Source organism: Notothenia coriiceps, unplaced genomic scaffold (assembly GCF_000735185.1).
Source record: "Notothenia coriiceps isolate Sejong01 unplaced genomic scaffold, NC01 NC01_scaffold00037244, whole genome shotgun sequence".
NCBI classification, from domain to species: domain Eukaryota; kingdom Metazoa; phylum Chordata; class Actinopteri; order Perciformes; family Nototheniidae; genus Notothenia; species Notothenia coriiceps.
This window is the reverse complement of record NW_011369945.1, coordinates 22,584,718-22,595,185: the sequence shown is the minus strand read 5'-3', so window position 1 is coordinate 22,595,185 and position 10,468 is coordinate 22,584,718. Positions and strand designations below refer to the sequence as shown.

At 40.8% G+C, this 10,468-nt stretch overlaps 2 protein-coding genes across 3 annotated transcripts in view; one reads left to right on the top strand and one right to left on the bottom strand.

Moving 5' to 3' along the window:
- ap2a1 (adaptor related protein complex 2 subunit alpha 1) overlaps nt 1–8,882 on the top strand; it is a 114,788-nt gene extending 105,906 nt beyond the window's left edge. For both annotated transcript variants that reach the window (XM_010793950.1, XM_010793947.1), the window contains 6 exons: nt 4,691–4,854; nt 5,652–5,734; nt 5,918–6,007; nt 6,976–7,099; nt 7,179–7,295; nt 8,656–8,882. In XM_010793950.1, coding sequence (XP_010792252.1) covers nt 4,691–4,854; nt 5,652–5,734; nt 5,918–6,007; nt 6,976–7,099; nt 7,179–7,295; nt 8,656–8,863 — 786 coding nt within the window. In that variant the 3' untranslated portion in view covers nt 8,864–8,882. The remainder of the gene's footprint in view (nt 1–4,690; nt 4,855–5,651; nt 5,735–5,917; nt 6,008–6,975; nt 7,100–7,178; nt 7,296–8,655) is intronic.
- ptpn9a (protein tyrosine phosphatase non-receptor type 9a) overlaps nt 1–10,468 on the bottom strand; it is a 411,924-nt gene that overhangs the window by 35,267 nt on the left and 366,189 nt on the right. The gene's annotated exons all lie outside the window — the stretch shown is intronic.

Below are 10,468 nucleotides of genomic sequence, written 5' to 3'. Positions count from 1 at the left end.
TGTTGCGCACTGGATTTACGTGGCATTTATGTAAACAAGAGTTTTTTGCTGTCGATTTTGGTGAGTCCAGTTACTGTTTGTTATTTACTCAGCCATGTAACACAAATTAAAATGCAGTGTTTAATGTTACTGTATGAGTTCCAATATAAAATACAGTTGTACACCTCTCTTTGTGTGTCTTTATTATGACGTAACGACTAGTCGACTGCTATTTTGAAAAACGTGTCGACTAGTAAATATTGGTAGTTGTGAAACCCCTAGTGTGTGTGTGTGTGTGTGTGTGTGTGTGTGTGTGTGTGTGTGTGTGTGTGTGTGTACCAGAGAAATGGTGGTGGAAGCAGATCCTGGCCAGGAGGTGGTGGAAGGGCATGCTGATTCCTTCCAGTTTGACGGAGCTGCACTTCAGGTCGCCCGACTCAAGCAGCTTAGCGAACGCATCACTGGACGAATAAAACAAACTCAGTATTCAATTCATACTTGAGGAAGAGCCAAGACAACTCAGGAACCAATACCCAGATCTCTATTATAGTTGTGGCATTTTTTAATTATCTTCAGATGATAAATTGTGGTTGACGACCGACTGACTTTTCCTCTAGTGTCACAGTCAATCGTACATTTCAAATGTTTTGCATTTTAGGCTCTCAACAAGCACTGTCCTGAAGCCAAACGGCCAACACTGCCAACCCTTCAAGTTTACTTTAAAGACGGGTTTAAGGAGTCTATGAAGAATGCAAAAAATGGTGAGAATGAAGTTTTTCCTCCTTTATAATGTTGGTTGTAATTCTCTGTGACACTTAACAAACTAACCTGTAGCAGGGAGTAGTGATTAAGTAGGAGGTGCAGGTAAAGTGCAGTTTGAACTCCAGTTTCTCGTGAGTGGAGGAGTCCTCATTCTGTGGGAACAACAAGAACAGATCATCAATGAGAAAGCAACGTGGCACTTTAACAATTCTCTTCTGGCCTGAGGGGCCTGCAGAGAGCTCTGGGGGAAAGCGTTAGTTACCAAAATGAAACGTATAGCTGGTTAGGATCCCTTGAAGTACACAGCTTCTGTAAATTACGGCAAACTACTGCGTTGAAAATGCTTCTTAAAAATCTAACATATCAGAGCGTTAAAGAAAAAAAAGCACGGACAGTTTAACAACACTTTATAGAAGCTATGCTAAATATGCTACCAAAACAGATCATGTTTGTTTTCAGGAATACATATTTTTTATATTTTCCAGTGTATTTGTTCTTTCTTCACACCTTGACGATGAAGGTGAGGGTTCCCTTCAGTTTCTGTGGCATTACGATGCTCTGCATGGTGAAGACAAACCGCGCCTCGTTGGAAACCCCTGAATCACAGAGAAGAGTTCACGGATAAGTGATCAGACTTTACGAAACAACCCGAAGTGAGGTTTTTATTAGATTGAGGATCATTCAATTGAGAACCGACACAACTTTAGAGAACTACAGTGACCACAGTGACATGTTCTATGTGTATATTTTAGGGTACTGATTCCCAACCCTTTCAATGAAGTGGCCCCTTTATTATAAGTCAATGCATAACATTGACAGCACTAAACATTTGGTGAAACTGTACAATAAACCCAAATAGTGAACTCAATAACTGCAGGATAGTGCATTAACCAATGAGTTTTGAGCAAATTATGTAAATGTGAATATTGCATTAAAGATTAGCATTACTTTTATTTTAATGAAACCATTTAAAACATATTTTGGCCTGTGTTATTATCATTATTATTATCTGTATCTATCATTCAAATTTGAAAACTTTAAAAAGGTATCTTCACAGGAACAAATGAAGTCCTAAGATATATGCCAACTGTTTATTAAAAGTGTCGATACCTTTTAGAATCAACAACACCTCCCTAGGTTTGGAATCAGTGATTTAGTGAAACGAATGCTTCTTAGACCCTCCAGAAAAACGCGATTCTGCGATCGCAGAATTTACCGCATAATCAGCAAAATGGCGCAGATTTCTAAAAGGCCGCATAATCCCCGCATTTTTCCACACAAAGTTGAGAGAAAAAAAAAGTTAACTCTTCTTGACGTCATCAGCTCGCGCATCACAGAATGTAAACAACACTGTATAGAGTGAACGTGTGGAGCTCACACGATAGAGAAAACACCAAGATGAAAAAATCTAATCCATTTACCGACGAACATTTCTACTGAAGACCGGGCAAAAAGTGGGGGGAAACTATTCTGCACCCCGTGCAACTGTGTGTTGGAGCATAAGAGAAAATCGACGGTGACGACCCACTTTGATTCATTCAAACATTCGAAAATGCTTTCTGCTGCTGCGGACAAGAAAGCCAAACAACTCACGTTCACGAGGCATCAACCTCCAAAACCCTTTCGAGGGCTACAAGAAACGAAGTGAGTAGCCTACAAGATTGAAGCTGGTCAGATAACGAACGAGTAAATGAAAACGGAATGAGGCGGTGTGTGTGTGTGTGTGTGTGTGTGTGTGTGTGTGTGTGTATGAGATTAAAATAGCCCCATTGCTTTTACAATAAATAAACATTGAATGTGTTTAATTGAATAGTAAAGGGGTTTAACGTTAGTGGCAGGTTGTGTGTGAGAGAGAATAAATANAACAGACCAGAGAGATGGGAGGGGGACGGAGAATAAGGGGAGCTTTAGTAAATAGTAATTATATTGTGGTACCCCCATATTTATCTGCAGTTGTGCACAATACAGGCTAACCTAATAATTAATGTCAGCCAATAACAAAGCTGGCGAGCATTCAAATGTGTATGTGTTCATTTGAAATTCACCATTCAAATGAGCATGCTAACTATTCAGTACAGCCGTACTTAGTCTAAAGATCTTCAGTCATCGGCCCCTTACCGAAGTTGACCAAGTGTCTAAGAATCAGAATCGGATTATTGCCAGGTTCGTTTATACATACAAGTGTTAGTGTTTTTGGTGAAAACATAAACCATTATAAAATATTATTTAAAAGAAAATGATTATTTTGAAAATATTCAGCATTACGAACAAGGAATGAAGACAAGTTTTTACACCAAATATAAATATACCAATAGAACTAACTTAAAAAAGGAGTACAATGAATATATTATACAAACTGCAGTGTATTATATTATATTTAAGGTGGAGGTCTGTGCCGAAATGTGCAATTCCATATGAGCTTCAGTTCCGCTTTAAATGTTTCAGCTCGTACGAAATCACAGAATTATTACATTATTTTTAGAATTGTATTTAGCCTGGCATTGTGGCCCTCATAGTTAATTACTACTTGTGTAAAAAAACGACACCTTAGTTCCAGCTCAGGCTTTATAGCATGTGTCAAACCCAAGGCCCGGGGGCCAAATCAGGCCCTTGGTGGATTTAATTCGGCCCGCGGGATATTTTGAATTACTATATGATCTGGCCCGCGCGTATATTTCCGCAACCTTCACTCATCCTGAGGGTTTCCTCTGCTCAGAGCCTGAGCCAACAGAGTGAACTTGCCCCAAGATGAGATGCCAAGTATTGGCTTGAGGCTTAGCCATCACTAGTTTGTTTTCTTCTTTGAGGGAAATTGTTTTGTTGAAGCTGTTGTTGGCCTGTGGAAAAATGTAATCATAAGAAATGACTCCGGAAAAGCTGCAGATAGAGCCATAAGAAATGAATTTAACTGATTATTTAATGTTTAATGTTGTTTTTATAGACAATAATTTAAGCTTTGTTAGTTCCAGGTTTAATATGTGAAATAAGTTAATTTCAATAAGTTTTGCAATAAACATTGAACCAGTCCGGCCCTCGACTAGTACCCATTTTTTTTATTTTGGCCCACTGTGTATTTGAGTTTGACACCCCTGCTTTATAGAATGGTGCAGTGACGAGTCCTAAAACCCGCAAGTGAGTTAGCATTTTAACCACTTCCTGTTCCCTCGTCTCAAAGAGTCAATAGATTTCTCCATAGGATTTTGGAAAATAGCTGGAAATAAGGTCTGTGGTTGACAAACATTTAAGAGACGGATCATGTTTTCTTTTACGACATTAAATAAATCCGCAGTGACCCCACTGGTGATTTCTGAAGAGTTTACGTGTCTGAAAAACGATGGTTGTTACCAAGTGGCTGATTAGGACTACAGAAGTTGTCGAGGACGTTGTACGTCATTACGCCGAACACGTAAACACTCCTCTAAGTTTGTCTGCCCCTGGTCTGCTTGAAAGCAAGTTCCTGCCTCCTGCAAACTGTTAAAACAAACGCTTCAACTTGTACAATTTTGAATCGGTATTTTTGAATATCGATCTTAAGTTGGCTTGACGTTGAAGTCGTGCGACCCTGCTGTACTAGACTGTAGTTCGTTTATAGCATAACGTTAGCATTTTGCTTCTGGCGACTAGATTTATGATTCGAAAATTATAAAAGTAGGTTAAACATGTGGAGATTATCCGGCTGAAAAAAACGTGCATTTATCTAACAGGTTCGTTTTCCACAGACCTTATTTCGAGCTATTTTCCAAATTCCTATGGAGAAATCCCGTTGCTTTTTTGTCGAGGGAACGCATGCGCAGCTTACTTCCGGGTAAATACGTCACCCCTGCACCACTCTATAGTCATGTGCACAGTAGCTACAGTGTAGATATGGCAATGAAAAACGTCCTCCCCTTATTGTGCTCGTGTGTATTCGGTGTGTAACAGTGCATGTTTGCTGGTGTTTCTCTGGCAGGCCCCCAGCCACCCGTTCACAGACCTGCTGAACATGAACTCCAGCCCTGCAGCTGGAGCTAGTCTGTTAGTGGACGTCCTGTCAGACCTCTCCTCCCCCGCACCCACCCCCACCACCGGACCCGGACCCGGACCCACTGATGTGTGCGAGGAACACTTCTCCAGGTGAGATATATATTAATATGAAATTGTGATTTAGTATGAAACAGATTAATATAAGAAAATCCAAACTACAGATGCTGAGGTATCCTGCCACTATTCTCTAGTACTGGATATTGCATTTCCCATAATGCAACTGGATAGTTTATTTTATTGGACCCATTTCACCTGCTAAACTCTCACTCCCCTTGTATGTTTTTTTAATTTTTTTTTACCATAGATGGTACATATTTGATTTAATTGTATCAACATGTACATGCCTCTGTATTGATTATGTTAGTTTAGTCATCTTATCTTAGCCTTTTGTATCTGCAATGGCCCTGCTGAAACCATGTGCATTTTTACGGCTATTGGATCAATTAAGGATTTACGATTTATATGTACATATTTGAAAAGCCTGTCTGCATCTTTTACAATTAATCTGAAATATTCTGCTAGCGTTACATTTTGACACGAAGTAATAATAATTCATTGAATTTATTTTAGCACTTTTCCAAGTGCTCAAAGCGCTTTACATACATATTAAATATATTGGACATAGTAATTCATTGACTACTGTAGACAATACCCAAGGGAGCAATTTAGGGGGAGGTGTATTGCCCAAGGACACAAGGGCATGTTGACTGTGGTGGGGGTCAAGGTGAGATTGAACCTGTGCTTCCCTGCCCCCCCGATCTGATGATCAGCACACTAAACCTCCCCCTAACTAAGCATATGGGTTGACAAAGTGCAAACCATATGTTCTCTATGCTCTTTTTGGACCCTAACCCTTATAATCATGCTGTGCCTTTTTTAAATTCCAGGTTTGTTTGTAAGAACAACGGTGTTATCTTTGAGAACCAGCTGTTGCAGATCGGACTGAAGTCTGAGTACAGGCAGAACCTCGGTAAGTAGATACTAGTCAACAGTATTTATTTTGCATGAGTTCTGCATCTGTTCCTTTTTTTTCTAATCTCATCCGTTGGTAGCATTAGAGATGTAGAAAATAACATGTGAAATGGGATGAGTAATCATATGACTTTGAAATGTAGTGCATAGTGTAGATAGTTTACCTTCTATCCTCCCACAGGTCGCATTTACGTGTTCTACGGCAACAAGACATCTTCCCAGTTCCTCAGCTTCTCCTCATCAGTGACAAGCAGCGACACACTCAAGACTCATATCCTTCCACTGCTCCGACTTCTTCTTACAGACCTGAGTGTACTTAAAGGGATCGTTTGTGTGAGGTTGTTCATGGTTGGTGTATTAAAACCACTCAATGGTAGTTTCCCCACACTCAGTTTGGAGAAACAGACAGGATTTGTGACAGGAAGGCAAAGCAATATACTGCCCACTAGTGCTAAGACCTTGTTAACAAGTGTAAGCTATATTAAGAATATTTCACTGCTTTACCTTGCTGTCAGACAGCCCTTTCCGACGTGTAACTGATGCCGGTATATCCATCTATGCTCTCACCAATGCCACCAGACACAATCTGAAAAAAAACATGATGTTGTGATGCTGGTCAACTGCTGCCTCCACCATTCAGTTTGTTTGAGTTAATGCTTGCCTTTGGTTTGTTTGGATTCAACAAAGTCACAATCACACAAACAAGCTAACTGATGAAGACAGCACTATATCAGCAACTCCTGTGTACTGCTTTGTAGAATTGTATTTGTTTCTCAATGGAGTCTGATGGGTATGTTTGAGAGCATAGAAAACTCCCAGCTCCCTTTCGGAAATGTGGACTGTTTAGCTGTCACATGGCAAGCAGTGAAAGCATTCTCCATATAGCATACACTTACACAAAGATCTATTTGTCTTTCTTGGTAGGCCTTTCTTTTATGTTCCTAAAATATTTGTCCTGCTGCCCCTGACCACAGCGGTACATTAGTATTGGCCTCCATGTGATAACTCCCATCTGTTTCACCAAACTGGGGGTGTGCCAAGGGTAATTGACCTTACTTCATACAAAACATCCAAATGAAGTGTAAAATTGTCAAGGACTCTCTGCATACCACTCAAACTGTCAATAAAAACAATTCGAGATTCAAACAAAACAAAACCTACGATGTGAATGGGTGGTAAGCTTTTTTATGTTTGCCAGTGTCATTTAATTGCCTGTGGAGTCCTTGACCTTATCCCCACAGCTGAACGTCCACACTATGCCAGTGGACCCCACAGTGGAAGGGGGGGCTCAGCTCCAGCAGATCCTCAACATCGAGTGTTTGTCAGACTTCTCAGACACACCGGTCCTCAACGTCCAGTTCAGGTCGGTGTCTGAATCAAACTTTTGTTTCTCGTGTATCAGGTTCCTCTATGTGCTCATTCCCGACTCTGTGTGTGAACAGATACGGGGGAACTCTTCAGAACATCGCAGTGAAACTCCCTGTGATGCTCAACAAGTTTTTCCAGCCCACGGAGATGACATCAGAAGACTTCTTCCAGCGCTGGAAGCAGCTCGGAGTGTAAGGCTTGCTTTACATCATCAATGCACCACGGTCCCGTGCTTCCATAGCATTGGTCTATGACAGTGACCATCAACTGGCGGGCCACAACCGGCCCGCCAGACATTCTCATCCGGCCTGCACGGCAGGGGTGAATGTGGCGTTGGCGGAGTGGTTAGTGCGTTCACCCCCCACTCCGGTAATGTGCATTACCGGTAATGTGCATTATCGGTAATGTGCATTATCGGTAATGTGCATTATCGGTAATGTGCATTATCGGTAATGTGCATTACCGGAGTCCACCAGAGAGGCAGCAGCTGCGGGAAAGTAGACTGCGTACTGCGTAGCCTTCCCTGCCCTGAAGAAGAAGTGATCCTTCGTTAGCATGAAGAGTCAGCGTTATGCACTCCGCAGTACCCGAGCGTGCTCTCCCTCCCCGGTCATCAACTTCAACCGGTTTAAAATTCTGGGCTATATATTAAAATCGCTGGCCCGCAAAAGTGTCTATTGGATACATTTGGGCCCTTGGACAAATTTAGTTGATGATCCCTGGTCTATGAGCATGCAAGAGTTTACAGAAGAAAAAAAAAGGCCAAATGGATTTGATATTAAGCCAAACATTACACATTTTACCACTAGGTGGCAGACATTACTCTGCGGCTGCTCGGGACCTTTATCCTGCAGTGTTTACACATTTTTGTCCTCCCCCACCTCTAATTAAATCTGATCTCCTTCATGTTGTCGGCCTGTAAGACACTAGTGGCTATGTTAGTCCATTCATAAGCATATTATTTTAATCACGTTCTCATATTGCGATTACTAATGCAATAGGTAGGATTTAGTACTGACGACACACATTGCTTCTTTTACCTTCCATAAGCTAAATGTGTCAAATATATTTAGTTTTTTATCTCAAAGAAGCTATTTCAATATGTTAACTTTGGCTTCGAGAAATGAGATTTTCTTTTAAATGAATTATGGACCAAATAATGTATTAATTTACCAAAGAAATAATCTTTATATTGAGTAATACAAAGGTTCAGATGGCCGGTTTTATATTAGATGTTGTTCCAAGAGGATAAAAACATCTGGATTATCCAGGCCAAACATTGTGCAACACTCGGGTAGCTGGCCTTTTATTTTGAGCTGCTTCTGACTGTTCTCCTAAGTTTTAGGTTAAATTACCTGTACCTAATTCATATTAAAAGAATGCTTAATCCACAACATTATAATTGGTTCTCACCCACCATTAACTTGAATTTGTAAAGAAAATTATGAAAGTAAAGGATGAACAACCTTTAATTTTGTTGTAGAAATATTCCTTTAAATAAAGTTTTCACCCTTTTAATAAGTCATTATGCTGTCTCTTCCGTCTCCTCAGTCCTCAGCAAGAGGTCCAGACAATCTTCAAAGCCCAACACCCCATGGACACAGACGTTACCAACGCCAAGGTACAAAAAACTGCTTCACTGTACCTGAAACCACTGTGTGGGGGGGGTGTAGGACTCATCTTGAAATGCTGTAATGTGAGCGGTTTCACCACTCGAGAGACTCTGAACAGATCATTTAACGGTTCACTGAATTTATAGCAGCTACAGTAGTTTTGTAACCAGGTGAAAGTTTAAGCGACCTTCAGATGGTCTCGAGTGCCTTTTTTGATAATGTTCTGCAGTTAACCATCTGCACCAACATGGATGTTTTGTGACCATCTCTGTAACACTGGTTATCCGATAGGGTTGGTCAGCCAGGATATAAAAGTCAATCCACATCTTGAGTCATGGTCCATTAAGACCACATTGTAGTTGACTTCAGCTCAACTCTTTCTGCAATGTGATATGACGTAATCCAAGTGAGCCACTGCATTGACCAATCACAGACTTGCAAGCACACATTCCTGGTAGATCGCTTTCCAACATGAGCGCAGTATTTCTACTGTTTACCAAACAACTCGTTCATCTGGTACTCCAACCAGACTTGTATTATAAACTACCTCTGGTGTAGACTGGGATTTTAGCAGTGGCAAACCGTCAGGGCCTTCAAGGTATTCAGAGACTACCCTGGAACACTTGGATAAAACAAACAAAAAAATCGATTTAATTATATGAATAAATGAGAATCTGTGTTATTGATCTGTAATATTAGAGTGTTACGTTGATTTGTTTGTCCTTCTCGGACCATGCACAACGCATTTCAGTGGTTTTGTGTTAGAAAAGAAAGCAACCAATCAGATCTTGTTCTGGGTCTCTGGGTAGAATATCCTTCAACCAAGGTATTCTACATCCTTGATAGAATGCCCTGGCCGTTGCACATAATGAGAGCGTACGTTTGGACTGACAGTTTGATCAACCAATCATATATTGATTTGTAGGCAATGGGCGTATTCTTTCAGAGTTTCCCTCGGTTCCAGGGTACTCTAGAAGGCCCGCTAGTTAACTGGCTCGAGACAGAGGTTCAGATGAATGCGACGAAGCAATTCATGCCATTTTATTGTTTTTAATGTTGGAATGACAAGTGCAACAGGTGAAGATGAAGTTGTTGCGGAATTGTTGTGAGTACCCTTTTCAAGACGACAATTCAGTGAAAAAACGGACATTATAACGGCGGGGGGTGTGTGTCTACAGAAGGTCCAGTTGTGATAGACACGGTTCACCACTGGATTTTAGCCTTTGCAGACCATTTACTTGCACAATAACCTACACACTACAGGGAAGGGAACACTCCAAAAAGCAGAACAGGGCCTCTTTAAGACTACACTTACTGATGTTGGTGGTCCAAGGTGATGGTCAGCATCACAAAACACAATTCTAACTTTTTCTGACCACATAGTATTATCAATCAATCAATCAATGTTTATTTATATAGCCCAATATCACAAATGTTACATTTGTCTCAGTAGACTTCACAGTTTGTACAGAATATCAGTATGACAATACGACGACACCCTCTGTCCTTAGACCCTCACATCGTACAAGGAAAAACTTCCAGAGAAAACCCACAGTTTAAAGGGGAACATGGGAGAAACCTCAGGGAGAGCAACAGAGGAGGGATCCCTCTCCCAGGACGGACAGACGTGCAATAGATGTGTAAAATGAAAAGATATTACATTTACAACATAGGTAGTCCAAATGTTTGGATCGTATGATGAATACGATATGAATACTGGGCCGTTTTTGGGCAGACAGGGATGTAAACCC